The following is a 20,664-nucleotide window of genomic DNA, read 5'->3' on the forward strand; positions in this document are numbered from 1 at the left end:
TGAATGATTTCCTCCATCCAGAGTTGTGCTCAGTGGAATATTCATCGGTTGAGCAAGAGTCTTGGCTGGCAAAAGCAGACATAAAATCTGTTCCGGCCGTCACTAGTTCACCCAGACAGTTTTAACTACTAGGTTTTAAATTTTGAAGAAAAATTCTGTTTCAAAAAGCATGGACCGCGCTATTTCTTGCTCCCTATTTCGAGAGGTTCAGCACTTTTCCTTCAGTGGGGCCACAGAGAGGGTTTTTTGTGTTAACAAAGTTCACTACTTGGACGATTTTCTGTTTGTAGGACTGAATAATTCTGATGCACTGGGGAGGTCCTGAGAACATTCAAAAAACAAGGCAGCGATTTGGGGGTTCCTTTGGCACATAAAACCGAAGACCCAAATGAAACCATCATGTTTCTAGGTATTGAAATCAACTCAAGAGCCATGAAGTTGAGGTTTCCCAGAAATAAAATTGAAACATTTGACCATTTTAATAAGGGAAAATTGTGAAAGCAAAAAAAGGTAACGTTGAAATAGTTAAAAACATTGATAGGTCACCTGAGGTTTGCATATTGAATCCTGCCAATGGGCAGGGCCTTTATTAGAAAGCTGGCAAGGGCGACAAACATAGAAATAACAGAGAAATAAACCCACTGCACTGAGGGAGTTGTATGGCCATAATGGAGGTTAGGGGGCAAGAAGGGAAGGGGGCCGTAGTGTGGGATCAGCACTGGGGAAAGGAGCAGAGAACGAGGTCACAGGGAGGAGGCGGCCAGAAAGGAACGGTTAAGAGTGAAAGCATTTGGAAAGAGGGAGGGGGGTGGGAAGAAGCGCTATAAATAGCAAGAAGCTGCTGCAACCTATTTTACTGAGATGTTTGTATTTATATGAGCGCCTCAAATGCTGCTGTCGCCTATGGTTATGCTGAGATCTTTGTGTTCTTATCTAATTAGTTTTGCATTGATTTTACTGAGGTATGTTGTATTCTTAGTCTTGTTGACTTATTTCAAGCTATCGTATATACTCGTGTATAAGTCGAGAAATTTATGCCAGAAAAAAAAAAAATAAAATCTGGCTCTACTTGTACACACATTATGGTATTTGTGAATAGCCCCCCCCCCCCCCCCGACCCAAAAAACCCCCTCGCCGATAGTCTGTGGTGTCCAGCGGGGGGGCTCAGGAGTGATCTCCTGCTCCTGGGTCATTGGCTGCCAGTAAATCCCTCCCCCACCCCATGACTGCTCTCCCTGTTCAATCCCTCCCCCCCCCCCCCCCCCCCCGAAGATTCACTGAAAGTCTCTGGTGGTCCAGCGGAGGGTCCCGGAGTGAAGGAAGTAGGTCTAGGGAAGAGCTGCAAGAGGATGAGGACAGGAGGCAAAGCACTCAGGCGAAGGTCATAGAGGAAGGGAGCACAGACGGGAAGGAACTCAGAAAGGGGCTTTAAGGGGAAGGCCCAGGGAAGGGGACACAGGAGGGAGTAGAAGGAAGGAAAGGCATTAATAAAGGGGATATGGGTGGGGGCAAGCAGGGCAACAGGAAAGGCACTTGGGGAAGGCAGGAGGGATAAGAACCAGAGAAGGTATTGCAGGGAGGAAAAGAGCTGGAAGGACAACATTCTGGAAGGTTCCAAAGGTAGAGGGGAAACGGGGTAGGAAGGGAAGGCACTTGGGAACGGACCATGATGGAGATGGGGAGTAGCACTCATGAAAGGGAGGACAACAGGGAGAGAACAATTTATATCAGAAGCCATTCCTTATTTAATATTAATTTTTATACATTACAAATATGTGGTCTTCTGTATGCCATTTAACTGCATGTAAAAATAAGAGATGCATGTGCGGTCTACAAAATATTTTAGAGGTTGAAAAAAGATCCTCGCTTCCTAAAAGGTTGGGAATCCGTGGTCTATAGCACTTGGTAGTATTAATCCTTTCTTGTAAACTTCTCTCTCCAAACCAGCGACTCTGCATTTAGCTCAAAAAGCTGCTCCTCAAACTGGTCTAATGAGATTCCAGTCTATTTTAGCCTGGTTGCTCATTCCCCTCCCTTTAATTGTGAAATAATATGCTGTCATAGAGGGACATCTGGTGGCTAAAGAAGGAGCAGCTTTGAAAGAGACTCGAGCTCCACTCTTCTCTTTGCCACAGAGGGTCTCTCTGGTTCAGGGAGGCTGAAAGTGGAAAGTACTAGATGGTTGTCCTTGATGGTTCCCTGATGAGAGTTTGAGAGGAAGGAGTAAAACATAAAGCATTGCAGCGGAGTATTTAACCTTGTGCTTTTGTGACCTGCTTTTGAGCGCTATGCTTCCTTCAATCAGGGTCAATGCAACATATTAAGTTAGTCCAATAAAAATGTATCGCCATCCTACAGCTTGTTCATTTGACCTTTATTTCTCCACGTCTAAGGGGACTGACATGACAGCCATAGTACTTTATTCAGAGCTTTGCAAATTGTTGTTTTACTTTAGGCTTTGGAATTCAAGATCTGTAAGATGCGACCTTCAGCCAAGTCCCTTGTGTGTGGAGAACAGTGGAGTTCTGCAGCCAGCCAGCACTTCGCATCCCTAGTCAACGGCTGTGCTCTTGTTGTCAAAGTGTACTCGATGGTTCACAGTGTTCTGCATGTGGACGTGTATCGCCACTCGGGGAATCAAGAAGATCGGAGCATACGGGACATGCTCATTGCAGAAGGCTTTGCTGAGCCGGCAGAGGAGTCTTATGAGTCCAAGGTACTTGCCTGAAAGAAGAAATTGGTTTTATGCCCAGCCGAGTAGAGATTATGTACCGTGACCAACTCTTGGAATACTTAAATCCCAAGTTAAAGGGAAACTTTTTTTTTTTAAGCTGCCTGCATTGGTGTAAAGGTTTGGGGGTACTTTTGCCCCCACAGTCTTTGCTGTTTCAATCCAGTTACAGACGGCACTCCTACCCCCTCCTCAAAAAAAAATACAATTAAAAAGCTTGAATTTTTATTTGTAGGAGGAAGCTGGTTTTCCCTCTGCTGGCAGTGATGATGCTACTTGACATCCTCACCCGCAGCAAAGCAGCTGCCTTTTAACTGCACCTCCTGTGTTGAGGGCTGCATTCGTCCTGGCAGATACTAATGCCCAGTGGAAGAATGAGCATTTCCTAGCGTGTAGCAGATGGACTCAAAACAAATGGGTATAGTGTGCTTGTGCTAGCAGTTGGAGACTGATCTGACGTCAGCACGGTACATATACCCCCACAGGAAGTGTAGCAATTCAGTAATTTCCATCTCCAAAGCAGTTTGGAGCTACCTCACGCTCGCTGAGCGTGTTTCCAAATTCTAACGACTAAATTCATAGAAGAAACCTACTGAAGACGAGCCCCGCACTCCTGCGGTGATACCAGTCGGTCACTCCCCCATTTGAGTTTCCCGAGCTGACTTCCGTGGTCCCTCGGAGGTAAGAGCCTTGGTCCGGTGGCCGGTTCGCGGCAGGGACCTAGCCCCCGAGTGAGAAGGGCTCGGGCGCGGCTTGGCCCCCGAGCGAGACGAGTTCGGGCGTGGCCTAGAGGCAGCGGGTGCACTTCCTCGAGCGCAGCGGTGAAGGTACTTGCCCTCTCTCCCCGCAACCGGAGACCGCCTGGGTCGCAGCCGGGAAGCACCAAAGACAAGGTAAGGCGTACATCTTTACTGTGGTCTCCAAGGAAGTGTGGACTAACTGGGCCTGCCTACGAGGCAGCCCGCCAAGGAGGTCGCCATTTTGCCTGCCTACTCGCCTTTGCCACCTAGACGCACGTTGCTGTACGCACGCTGAGATAGGCGCATGTTGTTTAGCGCCCGCGATAGGCACACACGTTGGCTAAGCACCCGCGATAGGCACACGTTGGCTAAGCGCACGCTACTAGGATAGGCGCACGTTTATAAGGCGCCAGTTCATAGGCGCACATTCGTAAGACGCCCATTCTAGCGCATGCTGTTAAGCGCACATTATTTCAAGGCGCATACTCCGGCTGGGAGGAAATAACAGACGAAATGGAGCATAAGAGAGCCCATGCGTCCGCAGAGCCGGCACCTCCAGAATCAGGCATGAGAGCTCTAAGCCTCTGCTCGGCATGCAACCTCAGAGCCACACAGAGCGAGGAAGCAGACTCACTATGTGCCCAATGTGAGGAGGCCATGGGAGCCCCAGGCCAGGACCAGTCCCAGCCCAGTGGTTCCTCGGGGAACACTCCGGACTTAGCAGGCCGTGGCGAGCAGCCAGGGAACCCGAGAGACCTGGTGCCCTTAAGGCCAGATCCGGCTTCGCTTTCCTGGGTAGAATTATTCAAGGGGATTCATGCCTTTGTCCAGATGCAGTCTGCTCCTCAAATGGGTCTTTCTGTTCCGGATGATCCGGCCCCTGGACCCTCGAGACCTAGGCACGGCCACTCGCCACCCGACAGCCCCAATTATGGGGATTCGGATTGCTTCGAGGAAAATGAGGAGCCCCCCGAGGAGGGAGAACTTCCCTCGGAGATAGAACCATATCGGACCATGAGATGCTTCTTTCCGAAAGAGGATCTTCCAGGCCTGGTCTCACAATGCCTATCAGAACTGGCCATTCCGGGCCAGGACGCTCCAGGGGACCCCAAAATGAACCCCCTGTTAGAGGGCCTGTGCCAAACGGCTCACCATTTTCCCCTCCTACAAGCAGCACAGAGGCTAATCGATCTGGAATGGAATGCGCCGGAGGCCTCATTCAAAGGGGGTCGGGCCCTGTCAGGCATGTACCCCTGGACCCGGCGTCCAAGGAGCTGCTGGCGTGCCCCAAGGTAGACGCCATAGTTAACGCAATTGTGAAGCGCACCACCATTCCGGTTGAGGGGGGAGCGGCCCTCAAGGAATACACATGACCGGCGCATGGACACCATTCTGAAACAAGCCTTTGAGGTGGTAGCCATGTCCCTACGAATCGCGACCTGCTGCACCGTGGTGACGCGTTCCTGTTTATCACAAGCGAGAAACAACACCCCGGGAGAAGACATGGAATCAGCTCTCGCATTCCTCACTGACGCAGCCTCCGACCTCGTCCATACGGCAGCCAAGGGAGTGTCATCCTCAGTGGCAGCCAGGAGGCAACTTTGCCTACGCAATTGGGCGGCCGACGCTTCCTCCAAGACACGCCTCACAAGAATGCCCTTTAAGGGTTCCCTAGTTCGGCAGCGATCTCGAGAACTGGGCTAATAAATGGAGTGCTTCTCCATTACCCCGACTACCAGAAGACAGGTCAAGGAGGAGCCAGCGTTCTTTTTCTAGGCCATCTAGAGGTAGAAACTCTCAGCTCTTCAACCCTTACAGGGCTCGCTATCAAGCACCTCGTTCTCAGGCCAGGAACCAGCCCTTTCGGGCTAAGCACACCAAGAAGAGAACCGGCTCGGGTTCTGGTCCCAGCCGCAACCCACAATGACAATCAGCCGACCCATCCGAGGGTAGCAGCCATAGGGAGCAGGCTAACCCTCTTCTACCGCAGGTGGGTCGCGATTACTTCGGACCAGTGGGTCCTTGCCATCATCTGAGAAGGATATTACCTGGATTTCTTCGGCTCCCGCCGGACATGTTTGTGGAATCTCCTTGTTCACCTCTCAAGAAGGTGGCACTAGAAGTGACCTTACAGAGGCTCCTGGCCCTAAAAGCCGTAATCCCAGTACCTGCAGGGGAGATAAATTCTGGGCATTATTCCATTTATTTCATAGTACCCAAGAAGGAGGGCACTTTCAGGCCTGTCCTGGACCTCAAGTCAGTCAACCGACACCTACGGGTCCCCAGCTTCCACATGGAAACTCTACGGTCTGTCAAGAATGAGGTACAGCCAGGGGAGTTTCTCACCTCCCTAGATCTGTCAGAAGCCTATTTGCATATCCCAATCCATCGGGATCACCAGCGCTATTTACGCTTCAAAGTCCTGAATCAGCACTTCCAGTTCCGAGCTTTACCCTTCGGGTTAGCCACCGCGCCGCGGATCTTTACCAAGGTCATAGTAGTAGTGGCGGCGGTGGCATTCAGGAAGGAAGGAATTCTCGTCCATCCTTACCTGGACGATTGGCTGATCAGGGCAAAGTCACCGAAGGAGAGCCACCGGGCAACCAACAGAGTTATAGCTCTTCTGGAAAGCCTCGGATGGGTAGTCAACATAAACAAGAGTTCCCTACAGCCGTCCCGGTCGCTGGAATACCTAAGGGTTCAATTCGACACCCAGGAAGACGAGGTCAGCCTGACCTCCAAGAGGAAGTCAAAACTCCGGAATCATCTGCAGGCCCTGCTGAGCGCCAGCCGGCCCACAGCTCGGGATTACCTACAGGTCCTCGGCCTCATGGCATCCACTCTGGAGCTGGTGCCATGGGCGCGGGCTCATATGAGACCATTGCAACGCGCCCTCCTATCCCGGTGGAGCCCACGATCACAGAACTACACCGTACACCTACCTCTACCAGCCAGAGTGCGGAATCAGATACGATGGTGGTTGCAGCCCGGCCACATGAGCCGGGGGTCGAGAATGTCCTCCCCAACCTGGACCCTGCTCACTACAGATGCCAGCCTGAACGGATGGGGAGCACACTGCGAGGAACTCACCGCCCAAGGGCGGTGGAACAGAGAAGAGTCAAGGTGGAACATCAACTGACTAGAGGCACGGGCAGTCAGGCTAGCGTGCCTGCGATTTGCCCACAGACTTCGCAACAGAGCGGTCAGAGTGATGTCAGACAATGCCACCACGGTGGCATACATCAACCGACAGGGCGGAACCAGAAGCCAACAGGTATCCCTAGAAAAGCCCCCCTGATGACTTGGGCAGAAGCGAATCTCCAGGATATCTCAGCCGTCCACATCGCCGGGAAGGACAACACCACGGCAGACTTCCTCAGCAGAGAAAGCCTAGATCCAGGGGAATGGCAGCTGTCGCCCACAGCTTTCCAGATAATTGTGGATCAGTGGGGGACGCCGGGCATGGACCTACTAGCGGACAGGTCCAACGCTCAAGTACTCAGATATTTCAGCCACAGGCGGGATCCTCGAGCCCAGGGGATCGATGCCCTGGTACAGCCATGGCCTCAGGGGATCCTGCTATATGCCTTTCCCCCATGGCCCTGCTGGGTGCCATTATACACAAGATTCGGCGGCACAGAGGCCTAGTTCTGCTAGTGGCCCCGGATTGGCCAAGAAGACTCTGGTACGCAGACATGAGAAGACTACTGGCAGGGAATCCTCTACCCCTGCCTCCACACAGGGACCTGCTGCGGCAAGGTCCCATCCTACACGAGGATCCAGCTCAATTCTCTCTTACGGTCTGGCCATTGAGAGGGCTAGACTGAAGAAAAGAGGATACTCTGAGCCGGTAATAGATACACCTCTCCGAGCACGCAAGTTCTCCACATCACTGACATATATCAGGATCTGGAGAGTTTTTGAAGCCTGGTGCGACTCTCACAGCACCAGTTCACATGCCGCTAAGATTCCTATCATTCTGGACTTCAGAAGGGTCTGTCCCTCAGCTCCATCAAGGTTCAGGTAGCAGCGCTGTCTTGCTACGGTCCCAGGAGGGATGGCAACACCATTGCCAAACACCCAGACGTCTCTCGTTTCCTGAAAGGAGTCAAACACATTTGCCCGCCACTGAAGTGGCCAGTGCCCCTGTGGAACCTCAACCTAGTGTTGGAATTCCTAGCGGGATCCGCCTTCAGGCCCCTTCAAGGCCTGTCTCTCCATTTGTTAACCTTGAAGATGGTGTTCTTGCTGGCTGTGTGTTCAGCACGCCGCATCTTGGAGCTACAAGCACTGTCCTGCCGTGATCCGTTTCTCAGAATCACTCCAAAGGCTATCCATCTTCGCTCGGTTCCTTCCTTTTTACCCAAAGTGGTCTCACACTTTCACCTCAACCAAACCATATCCTTGCCTACCACGGAAGGTTTGAAGAAGTCGGAAGAAGGTCGAAGGCTACGCCATCTCGACATCGGCAGACTGCTGTCCAGATACCTGGAAATGTCAGAAGCAGTACGAAAGACGGACCACCTGTTCGTCCTGCACAGCGGGAAGAAGCAAGGGGGAAGCGGCCTCACGGCCAACCATCGCCCGCTGGATTAAAGAAGTTATCAAGGCAGCCTACGTAGAGGCAGGAAAACCACCTCTACAGGTCAAGGCTCATTCTACCAGAGCGCAATTGGCCTCTTGGGCAGAAACTAAGATGCTGTCGCCTGCAGAGATATGTAAAGCGGCGACGTGGTCCTCCCTCCATACCTTCTCCAGATTCTACCGTCTGGACGTCCAAGCCAGGGAGGGGACAGCATTTGCGAGGGCAATCCTACACAGTCCTCGGGCAGCCTCCCGCCCAGTCCGGGAGTAGCTTTTGTACATCCCATTTGTTTTGAGTCCATCTGCTACAACACTAGGAAATGTAGAGATACTTACTGATAATCTCCTTTTCCTTAGTGTATGCAGATGGACTCAGCATCCCGTCCGGCTGCCGGTATACATGGGGATTCGCCGACTCACAGTAAGCCATGTTTTCTTATATAGGGCATCCACCTGGCCGGGTGTCGACGCCTTCCGGCTGAGTACACTGGCGGTCTCCAGCTACCATCAATTGGTCAGGTAATCCTGTTCATTTAATCGATCGGTCAGTCACACATATATCCATAAAGCTTTGCAAGGAAGATTACTGAATTGCTACACTTCCTGTGGGGGTATATGTACCTGTGCTGACGTCAGATCAGTCTCCAACTGCTAGCACGAGCGCACTATACCCATTTGTTTTGAGTCCATCTGCATACACTAAGGAAAAGGAGATTATCAGGTAAGTAATCTCTATATTTTCATTGCAGTCCACTTCATTCTTTCTTAGCGTGCGCCAAAGTTTAAAACAAAATTGAGAAAGCGAGAGAGAAACTGCCCTGCTCCTACCTGGTAACTAATGAGGGCATAAGAATAATCTTGAGTACACTTTCATTTGCATGCACATTAGCATTCCCACTGGGGAACTAGCACTAACACACGTGCAAATAATGCATATTAACTCCAATAACATATGGGGGAGTTGCCAATGGCCGACTTTTAGTATAGGTGTGACTACCCTTGAGTAAGGCTGAAAAGCAGCTGAAAAAATATATATTTAAAAGGTTGGGGAAATCACTGCTGGTTGCTTCATGGGGCTTAGGCAACTGTTCTGGCAGTGGCCTAGGGAATTAGGAAGCACAGTGTCTGATGCCTGCATCCTATTGAAAATGTGTGTAATGTGAGTGGCTCCTACTCTAAAGCAGCAGTGAGATCATACATCCTTTTTGTTTGTTTATAAAATATTTGACAGTTAAATCAAGATCATAAAATCTCAGCTTTTGTTCTGATTTTTTTTGTTTTAAAGTTTTAGAATGCTGTTCTCCTTGGTCAGTTCAGCTATTATGAATCCCATATAAATCAATAAGGGGAGGCAAAAAGCTTTTTCCTAGCGTGTAGCAGATGGACTCAGGACCAATGGGTATAGTGTACTCATGCTAGCAGTTGGAGACTGATCAGATTTCAATCTGACGTCAGCACCTAGTACATATACCCCTGCAGGAAGTGCAGATTCTCAGTATTTTTCCGTCTCCAAAGCAGTTAGGAGCTATCGTCACGCTCGCCGAGCGTTAGAACAAATTTAAAGAACAAAACCCTACCTGAAGACGAGCCCTGCACTCCTGCGGTGATACCCTCGGGTCCCTCCCCCAGTTGAGTTTCCCGATGTGATTTCCGTGGTCCCTTGGAGGTAAGAGCCTCGGTCCCGGTGGCCGAATCGCGGCAGGGACCTAGCCCCCCCGAGCGAGAAGGGTTCGGACGCGGCATAGAGGCAGCCTCGGTCCGGAGCCGAATCGCGGCGAGGACTTAGCCCCCGAGCGAGAGGAGTTCGGGCGCGGCTGAGAGGCAGCGGGTGCATCCCCTCGAGCGCGGCGGTTGAAGGTATTTACCCTCTCCCCTCGCAGCTGGAGGACCGCCCGGGCGAAACCGGGAAGCGCCGAAGACAAGGTAAGGCGTACATCTTCTATTTAACCGGTCTCCGAAGATCGAGGAGGAGCAGGGTCTGCCCATGTGGAGACCCTCCAAGGAGGTCGCCATATTGCCCGCACGCTCGCTGTCGCCATCTTGGCCTTCTTCACCGCCCGATCGAGCGCACAAATTAAGCTAAGCGCATATTATAGGCGCCCGAAATTAGCTGGGCGCATATTTTAAGCTAGGCGCCCAATAATTGGGCGCGTATTATAGGCGCCAATTTTTGGGCGCGTATTATAGGCGCACAAAATTTGGGCGCACATTCTTAGGCGCACATTAAAACTTCCGCGCATAAGCTTCGTGCACAGTACAAGGCGCATACCTATGGCTCGGAGCAAAACCGGCGCGCATATACCAGACACAATGGAGCGCATAAGAGCTTAAGCGTCCACAGAAGCAGCACCTCCAGAAATAGGCATAAAATCCCAAGGCCTCTGCCCTGCATGCCACATCAGAACTGCACAGGGTCTCCTCACACTGAAGAGGCCCTGGGAGACCCAGGCCAGTCCCACCCGGGTCCCAGTGCTAGCTCCTCAGGGGGCACCCCGGACCTAGCTGGCCCACAGACGGGGACCCCCAGGGAACCGGCGCCCCTCAACTTAGACCCGGCATCGATCTCCTGGGTGGAGTTATTTAAAGGGATTCACGCCTTTGTCAAGATGCAGACTGAACCCCAGGCCGGCCATCCATATGCACCGGAAGACCCTCATGCCCCAGGACCCTCGAGGCCTAGGCATAGGCTCCCACCATCCAGAAGCCCCACCTACGGGGACACTGATTTCTCCGAGGAAGAAGTTGAGCCCCTCGAGGAGGGAGAACTCCCCTCGGGGACGGAGCCGCATCGAACCATGAGACGATTCTTCTCAAAGGATGAGCTTCCGGACCTGGTATCTCAATGCCTGTCTGAACTCGCTATCCCGGGCCAAGGCACCCCGGGGGAACCTAGAATGAACCCCCTGCTGGAGGGCCTTCGACAGATGTCCCACCATTTTCCCCTCTTACAGGCGGCACAACAGCTAATTGACCTGGAGTGGAATGCGCCGGAATCCTCATTCAAAGGGGGTCGAGCCTTATCGGCCATGTACCCCCTGGACCTAGCAACCAAGGAGCTTCGGGCGTGCCCCAAGGTGGACGCCATAGTTTGCGCGGTCGCTAAGCGCACCACCATACCAGTGGAGGGAGGAGCAGCCCTCAAGGATGCACATGACCGATGCCTGGAAGCCATACTGAAACAGGCCTTTGAGGTGGCAGCCATGTCCCTACCAATTGCGACCTGCTGTACCGTGGTGACACGTTCCTGTTTATCCCAAGCCAGGAACAACACCCCGGGGGAAGACATGGAACCGGCACTTTCCTTCCTCACTGACGCTGCCTCTGACCTAGTACGCACAGCAGCCAGAGGAGTGTCATCCACAGTGGCAGCCAGGAGACAACTCTGGCTGCGAAATTGGTCGGCTGACGCCTCCTCCAAGACACGCCTCACAAGAATGCCCTTCAGGGGATCCCACCTGTTCGGCAGCGAACTAGAGAAGCTGGCTAACAGATGGGGCGACTCTCCAGTACCTCGTCTACCAGAAGACAAGACGAAGAGAAACCAGCGTTCCTTTCCCAGGCCATCCAGAGGCAGAAGCTCACAACGCTTCAACCCTTACAGGAACAACTACCAAGCGCCCCACCCTACGGGCAGGAACCAGTCCTTTCGGAACAAACAGCAGGAGGGGAACCAGCTCGGGTCCAGGCCCCAGCCACACCCCACAATGAGATTCAGCCGACCCATCCAAGGGAAGAAGCCATAGGGGGCAGACAAACCCTATTCTACCGCAGATGGGTCGAGATAACTTCGGACAAGTGGGTCCTAGCCATCATCAGAGAAGGATACTACCTGGACTTCCTTCAAACCCCTCCGGACAAGTTCGTGGAATCTCCCTGCCACAACCCCCTCAAGAGGGCGGCAGTGGAAGCTACTCTGACCAGACTCCTGACCCTAGAGGCCATAACCCCAGTAACAGCATAGGAAATAAATTCCGGGCATTACTCCATTTACTTCATCATACCCAAGAAAGAGGGTATGTTCAGGCGCATCCTGGACCTCAAGTCGGTCAACCGACACCTAAGGGTCTCAAGATTTCGAATGGAAACCCTGCGGTCAGTCATATGTGCAATACAGCCAGGAGAATATCTCACATCCCTGGACCTGTCGGAAGCCTACTTGCACATCCCAATCCATCAGGAACACCAGCGCTACCTACGCTTCAAGATCCTGAATCACCACTATTAATTCAGGGCACAACCCTTCGGGTTAGCCACTGCACTGCGGACCTTCACCAAGGTAATAGTAGTGGTAGCGGCGACACTCAGGAAGGAGGGAATCCTTGTTCATCCTTACCTGGACGACTGACTGATCAGAGCAAAATCACCGGAGGAGAGCCACCGAGCAACCAACAGAGTCATAACTCTACTGGAAAGCCTAGGATGGGTAGTCAATGCAAACAAGAGCTCCTTACAGCCATCGCAGTCGCTGGAATACCTAGGAGTCCGATTCGACACCAAGGAGGACAAGGTCAGGCTGACCCCCACAAGGAGATCAAAGCTGCGGGACCGACTCCAGACCCTGCTGAGCGCCACCCGGCCCACAGCATGGGATTACCTACAAGTCCTCGGTCTAATGGCATCCTCACTGGAAGTGGTACCATGGGCGCAAGCCCACATGAGACCCTTGCAGTGCTCACTCCTATCACGGTGGAGTCCACGATCCCAGAACTACACCGTGCATCTACCTCTACCGACCAGAGTTTGGACCCAGCTAAGATGGTGGCTGCAGTCCAACCACATGAGCCGGGGATCAAGAATATCCTCTCTGACCTGGACCCTGCTCACCACCGATGCCAGCCTACACGTATGGGGAGCACACTGCGAAGAGCTAACCGCCCAAGGGCGGTGCAACGAAGTCGAGTCGGGGTGGAACATCAACCGATTAGAGGCACGGGCTGTCCAGCTAGCCTGCCTGCGGTTTGCCCACAGACTTTGAAACAAAGCGGTCAGAGTGATGTCGGACAACACCACCACGGTGGCCTACATCAAGAGGCAGGGCGGAACCAGACGCCAACAGGTTTCCTTAGAGAGAGCCCCCCTGATGACCTGGGCGGAAGCAAATCTCCAGGACATCTCCGCCGTCCACATCGCCGGGAAGGATAACACCACGGCAGACTTCCTCAGGGAAAGCCTAAACCCGGGAGAATGGAAGCTGTCAACCACAGCCTTCAAGATGATAGTGGATCCGTGGGGGGACCCCAGACATGGATCTTCTGGCAAACAGATCCAACGCCCAAGTACCCAGATACTTCAGTTGCAGGCGAGATCCGCAATCACAAGGGATCGGACGCCCTGGTATAGACACTGGCCACCGGGGACCCTCCTATATATATGCCTTTTCCCCCATGGCCCCTGCTGGGCGCAAATCATTCACAAGGCTCAGCGACACAGAGGTCTAGTTCTTCTGGTGGCCCCGGTCTGGCCAAGAAAACCCTGGTACGCAGTCATGAGAAGACTACTGGCAGGGGACCCCCTACCCCTGCCCCCACTCAGGGACTTACTACAACAAGGTCCCATCCTTCATGAGGATCCAGCTCAATTCTCTCTTACAGTCTGGCCATTGAGAGGGCCCGACTGAGGAAGAGGGGATACTCGGGGGCAGTAATAGATACCCTCCTCTGAGCATGCAAGTTCTCCACATCGCTAACATATATAAGGATCTGGAGAGTATTTGAGGCCTGGTGCGAAGATCACAACAACGAACCACACTCCTCTAAAGTCCCCATAATTTTGGAATTCTTACAGAATGGACTCCAGAAGGGCCTGTCCCTCAACTCAATCAAGTTACAGGTGGCAGCGCTGTCATGCTACGGCCCCAGGAACAAGGGCGACAGCATAGCCGCGCACCCAGACATATCAAGATTCCTGAAAGGGGTCAACAACACATTCTCGCCCACCACTAAGTGGCCAGTGCCCCTGTGGAACCTCAACCCTAGTCCTGGAATTCCTAGCGGGTCCCGCCTTCAGACCCCTCAGAGGCCTGTCTCTCCGTCTACTAACCCTAAAGATGATTGTTCTTGCTGGCCGTATGCTCAGCCCGCCGCATTTCAGAGCCTACAAGCACTGTCCTGCCGTGATCCATTTCTCAGAATCACCCCGGGGACCATCCATCTACGCGCACTTCCACCTCAACCAAACCATTTCATTACCAACGATGGAAGGTTTGAAGAAGTCGGAAGAAGGCCGGTCTCTACGCCATCTCGACATCGGCAGACTACTATCCAGATACCTGGAAATGTCAGAACCGGTACGAAAGACGGACCACCTGTTCATCCTGCACAGCGGGAAGAAGCAAGGGGAAGCGGCCTCACGGGCAACCATTGCTCGTTGGATCAAAGACAGTCATCAAGGCGGCCTACATAGAAGCGGGGGAAAACCACCACCTCTACAGGTCAAGGCCCATTCCACCAGAGCCCAGGCGGTTTCCTGGGCAGAAACCAGAATGCTGTCACCTGCCGAGATCTGCAGGGCTGCAACGTGGTCCTCCATCCATACCTTCTCCAGATTCTACCGTCTGGATGTTCAGGCTCGGGAGGACACAGCATTTGCAAGAGCAATCCTTACTGGACCACGGGCAGCCTCCCACCCAGTTTGGGAGTAGCTTTTATACATCCCATTGGTCCTGAGTCCATCTGCTACACGCTAGGAAATGGAGAAATTACATACTGATAATTTCGTTTTCCTTAGTGTAGACAGATGGACTCAGCAGCCCACCCTCGGCTGCCGTTATACATGGTCGTTCATCGAATCAAGGTAAGCCATGTTTTACTTAACATAGGGCATCCACCCTGCCGGGTGTCGACGCTTTCCGGTTGAGGACACTGGTGGTCTCCAGCTATAGTCTGTCAACCAATTCAATCTAATCAGAGTAAACACATTAAGTTAATCAATCGGTCAGTCACACATATATCCATAATGCTTTGCAAGGAAGAATACTGAGAATCTGCACTTCCTGCAGGGGTATATGTACTAGGTGCTGACGTCAGATTGAAATCTGATCCGTCTCAAACTGCTAGCACGAGTACACTATACCCATTGGTCCTGAGTCCATCTGTCTACACTAAGGAAAACGAAATTATCAGGTAAGTAGTTTCTCCATTATAAACCACCTTTTAAGCAGCATGCAACCTATAAAATATTACATAATCCTGAAATACACTGACGAATGGAAAGCATGAAAGTTGGAGGAGCAACTGAGTCGTCAACTTGAAAGAAGAGGAGAAAATGTGGGGCGGCTATAATAAATATATTCTCTTTTCTCACAGGACAAGTAGGATGGTAGTCCTCACATATGGGTGCCATCAGGGATGGAGCCCAATCATGGAAAACTTCTGTCAAATTTTCCAGAACTTTGACTGGCCCCTACTGGGGCATGCCCAGCATGGCACTAACTCTGCAGCCAGCAGGGTACCCCTTTTCCAATCTACTTTTTTCCACGCAGCATAGCTTCGCGGTAAAAGGAGCTCTGAAGAGAATCCTGACAGGAATTTTTCTCACGGAATTACTAAAAGTTTATTTGCCCCCACAGGTCCCGCCTCTAAACTTTTCTCAGTTCACGGTACCTCCAGGTAAGTTTTACCCATTTTTCCGTCTATTACAGTCGAGTTTGGCCCTTGCGGCCTACTGGCTGTCGAACTGTACCGCAGCTCGATTTTTCCATGGCGTCGGGGTTTCGTCTGTGCCTGGACTGTACCCGCACCATGTCTATCACAGACCCCCCATAAAGTCTGTGTAATGTGCCTAGGGTGAGAGCACGATGTCTTGACCTGCACCAAATGTGCCAGAATGGAGAAGATGGAACTTCTCTTCCGTGCTCAAACCCCGACTCCGTCCATTGCATCGACATCATCTGAACCGGCACCGTCAACTTCACGCCAGCATCGACCAGTGACCGACCGCCATCGACTTCTCGGCCATCGACATCTTCCACTCCCCCTCAGGATCGAGGGGATCGCAGGGAGAAACATCACCTTCGACACCGTAAGACTCGGAGCATCGAGGGAGCGGAATCATTGTCCGAGCCGCTGTCAGAGACCCTGTCCAGGAAAGGCATTGACCATTCCTGCGACTAAGTCACCCAGGCAATCCTCACCCAATCGGGGATCAGGAGCCGCGACTCCGCCTTTAATGGTGGTCCCTCCGGCTATGCCTCTGCCTCCTTCTTCTGTACCGGAGCCGAGGCTACTTGCTCCAGGTCTCGGAGAAGAACTGGACCGGATGGTTCAGGAGGCCATCGACAAGGTGATGCAACGTCTTCAGGTTCCTCCGACACCGGCACAGTTTGTGGAACCGATCATTGACCCGATTTCCGGCAGCGCTAGCACCGCTGCTTTCCAGGATGGAAGTGCTTATGTCTGCTTTTCTTCCGATGGTTCCTATGGCTCCAATGCCCTCCCCACTGACTGCATCATCGGGAGGAGAAACACAGTTTTGCATACCTCCATCGGGCGTTCTGCCTCAGCCATCGATGCTGATATGTCCCTCGCCGCTGACCCATCCATCGGTGCCGATATGTCCGGCGCCACAGACTCATCCATTGATGCCTTCGATGCCATCATCGGTGCCTCCGATAATTCCTCAGATTCCTTCGTAGCCTAGACCGGGGCCTTCAGGTCTTCAACCACCCTGTCCCCCTCTAGTTCCTAGAGGAGCAGGTGCTGATCCTTACGACACCTGGGGTGATGACACTTCAACAGACACCGATGATTTACCTTCACCCACTGAGTGTAGGAAGCGTTCTCCTCCAGAGGACCTCTCCTTTATAAATTTTGTGAAGGAAATGTCTGAATTGGTTCCCTTCCAATTGCAGACTGAACAGGATGATAGGCACCAGATGATGGAATTGCTCCAATTCCTGGATGCCCCCAAGCTAATCACCTCTATTCCCATCCATCAGGTCCTTCTTGATCTTCTTAAGGAAGAACTGGGAACATCCTGGATCAATTGCTCCAGTACATAGAAAAGCTGAAACTACCTATTTGGTACAATCAGCCCCAGGTTTTCAAAAATCTCAGCTTGATCACCACTCGGTCGTTGTAGAGTCTGCTCAAAAAAGAGCGAAGAGGTTAAAACCTCACTCATCAGTTCCTCCTGGAAAGGAGCAGAGGTTCCTAGATAACATTGGTCACCGAGTATTTCAAGGGGCCATGCTCATCTCCCGAATTGCATCCTACCAGCTTTATATGACCCAATATAACAGGGTCATTTTTAAGCAGATACAGGACTTCAGACTCCCTGCCTCAGCAATTTCAAGAACAATTACAAATCCTAGTCAACGAGGGTTTTGAGGCAGGCAAGAATGAGATTAGAACATCTTATGACATTTTTGACGCTTCTACCAGAGTGTCTGCAGCTGCCATTTTGGCGAGGCGGTGGGCCTGGCTCAAGTCTTCTGACCTTCGCCCAGAAGTACAAGACCGGTTATCCGACCTGCCCTTGTGTCGGAGATAATCTGTTTGGCGAGCAGATTCAATGGACAGTGGCAAAATTAAGACCATCATGAGACCCTAAGACAGCTCTCTTTGATGCCTTCTGACTTCTCCTCAAAACAGCCTTACAGAAAGGACTCTAAGATGTCATTCTTCTGCCCGAAGAAGTCTTACCCACCACCATCCAGATCCCGTGCCAGGAGACCTTATCAAAAACCACAATCTCGTCAAGCCCGAAAACAAAAACAAGCAGCTCCTCAACCAGGACCTGCTTCAGGTTTTTGACTTCCATGTAGAGAGCAGCAGCCAGATTCCTCTGTCGCACATACCAGTAGGAGGTCGATTGTGGCATTCAATCACATCCGACCAATGAGTATTAGCAATTATTGCTCAGGGTTACCATCTGAACTTTCTCGCCCTGCCACTGGACTCCCCACCTCTACAGACGTGGAGAACATCAGAACACTCCGTTCTTCTGGATCAAGAGGTTTCCCTCCTTCTCCAGTCAAGAGCGAAAGAACCCGTCCATGCTCTCAGCAAGGCCTAGGGTTCTATTCCCGGTACTTCTTAATCCCCAAAAAATCGGGAGGTGTCCGACCTATTCCAGACTTACAGGCCCTCAGCAAGTACCTTCAACGAGAAAAGTTCAAGATGGTCACCTTGGGATCGCTTCTACCTCTTCTACAAAGAGAAGACTGGCTCTGCTCTCTGGACCTCCAGGACGCATACACCCACATTGTGATAACTCCAGCTCATTGCAAGTTCCTAAAGTTTCTAGTAGGCCCCAAGCACTATCAATATCGAGTGCTCATGTTCGGCCTAGCATCTGCGCCACGTGTCTTTAACAAATGCCTCGTAATTGTCGCAGCCTTCCTCAGAACACAAGGTGTTCACGTCTACCCCTACCTGGATGATTGGTTAATCAGGGCTCCCACTCAGCAAGCTGCTCTGTCATCCCTCAATCTAACCTTACACACTCTAATTTCGCTAGGATTTCTTGTCAATTATGAAAAATCCTATATAGTCCCATCTCAAACCTTATCATTCATTGGGGCAGACTTGGGCACCTTACAGGCAAAGGCTTTCCTACCTCGACAACTAGCACTGACTCTTGTGTTCCTTGCTCACCAGTTGCAATCTCAATGAAGAATGATAAAGGTAAACAAATAGAATATAAATGACCAGTAAAAGGGATATTGTGGAATGGAAATAGCAGAAAGAAAATAATGTATAGTGATAATACTTAAGCCAAAAATGAAAAAAAAACATAAAAATCAAAGAACTAAGACTGTTTAATTGTTTAATTGATTTTTATGTTTTTTTCATTTTTGGCTTATTAAGTATTATCACTATACATTATTTTCTTTCTGCTATTTCCATTCCACAATATCCCTTTTACTGGTCATTTATATTCTATTTGTTTACCTTTATCATTCTTTTCTTAAAATAAATAAATAAAATATTTTTTTCCCTTTAGTCACTCATACATACTTAGGTTCACCCCCTTAACTCCAATAGGCTTTTCCATCTCTGATATTTTAGATTGTTTCACTAGTTGTTTAACAGTTTATGTAATGTTCACTGACAGGTTTGTGTTTTGATTCACCTCATTTTTCTACGATCAGCATTCAGTAGAGCTTATCTCTTCACTCACTTCATTATCACTTGTTTTAAAACCATTTGCACAATTAGCCCCATACTCAGAATTTCAGATCGTTTCACCATTCGCTTTAATGTTTACACTCTGCTCTGTTTGGTCATCTCTGAACTTGAGTTCTTCACATCTAATACGTTGTCACGGAGCCACTCCCTTTTATTCTGACTGACAGCCCGATTTGGCGCGTTTTTACCTGTTTTAAGTATAGTATGCCTGCGCCGGCGTTTTAGTGAGTTTCTGATCTGCTCTGAAAGTGACCGCAGCAGATTTGAACTACGGAAGTTTCACTTCTGGTGAAATTGCTGTTTTGTATTGCATAGACTGGCGAAATCGCTTGAGTAAAGACATTTTTAGTTTGGCATTCCACCCGTGGTTCTTCTTAAGCTGATGTTTTTTCCTGTACTTGCATGCTTTACAGACCGGTGTTTCTAATTTTTTTGACATCATACTTCTGCTGACATGTTTCAGATCCACATTTTTTCAGCATACTCTTAAGTTGTTGAAAGTGGTGAAAGTATTTAATCATACAACTAGTCATGTCAGTACTTAATTATATAGCTGAATTTGGCATACAGCATAGTTATGACTTAGGGAATCTGCAGGTTGCCGGTTTTTTCAAAACTTTATAATTTTCATAGTAATTATCGATGTGAATTTACTAACATAGCTGGACATGTTTTGCAGCACAATAATCGGTATGCTGCCGTTTTCTCTGAGTTTATTAAATCTGTATTAGTCAAGCAAGTTGTGGAAGATGCATTATTTAATCACAAAGCTGTGTATGCTGGATAGTGTAGTCATGACCATGTTAATCGGCAGGCTGCCGTTTTTTCTAAAGTTTATTAATGTTTTATTGCATTTTTACACCAAATATGATAAGATAAGATATTGTACCTGACCCACTAAAAATGGCAATCATAAAACCACTCATAAAAAAACCTAATCTTTCTCCTGAAAACCCAGCCAATTTTCGCCCAATAGCTAATCTACCATTCATCGCAAAAATCTTGGAACGAGTTGCAAACAAACAACTAACAGAATACCTAAACGACCACAAAATTCTTTCCCCATCGCAGTTCGGTTTCCGCCAATCTCGAAGCACCGAAACCCTCCTAATCTCATTAACGGACTCTATATTACTTAAACTTGAAAACAGACAACCGTGTCTTCTCATCCTCCTAGATCTAACAGCAGCTTTTGACACGGTCAATCACAACACATTAATAGATCGCCTGGCAGAAATTGGCATCAGAGATGAGGCCCTCAACTGGTTCAAATCGTTCCTACAGAACAGACAGTATAAGGTCAAGATCAACAAGGAAGAATCTCAACCAGTCACCTGCAACTTAGGAGTCCCACAAGGATCATCACTCTCTCCAACCTTATTCAATATTTACCTTCTGCCACTCTGCCAGCTCCTCATCAACCTGAATCTCGTCCACTACTTATATGCAGACGATGTTCAGATACTGATTCCAATTACTG

The 20,664-nt window shown here is 50.3% G+C and overlaps 1 protein-coding gene across 2 annotated transcripts in view; it reads left to right on the top strand.

Annotated features, from left to right (window-relative positions):
- Positions 1-20,664, top strand: part of TDRD9 (tudor domain containing 9) — a 292,409-nt gene that overhangs the window by 207,807 nt on the left and 63,938 nt on the right. For both annotated transcript variants that reach the window (XM_029598050.1, XM_029598051.1), the window contains one exon: positions 2,456-2,716. In XM_029598050.1, coding sequence (XP_029453910.1) covers positions 2,456-2,716 — 261 coding nt within the window. The remainder of the gene's footprint in view (positions 1-2,455; positions 2,717-20,664) is intronic.

This window comes from Rhinatrema bivittatum, chromosome 4, assembly GCF_901001135.1.
Source record: "Rhinatrema bivittatum chromosome 4, aRhiBiv1.1, whole genome shotgun sequence".
In the NCBI taxonomy this organism is placed as follows: domain Eukaryota; kingdom Metazoa; phylum Chordata; class Amphibia; order Gymnophiona; family Rhinatrematidae; genus Rhinatrema; species Rhinatrema bivittatum.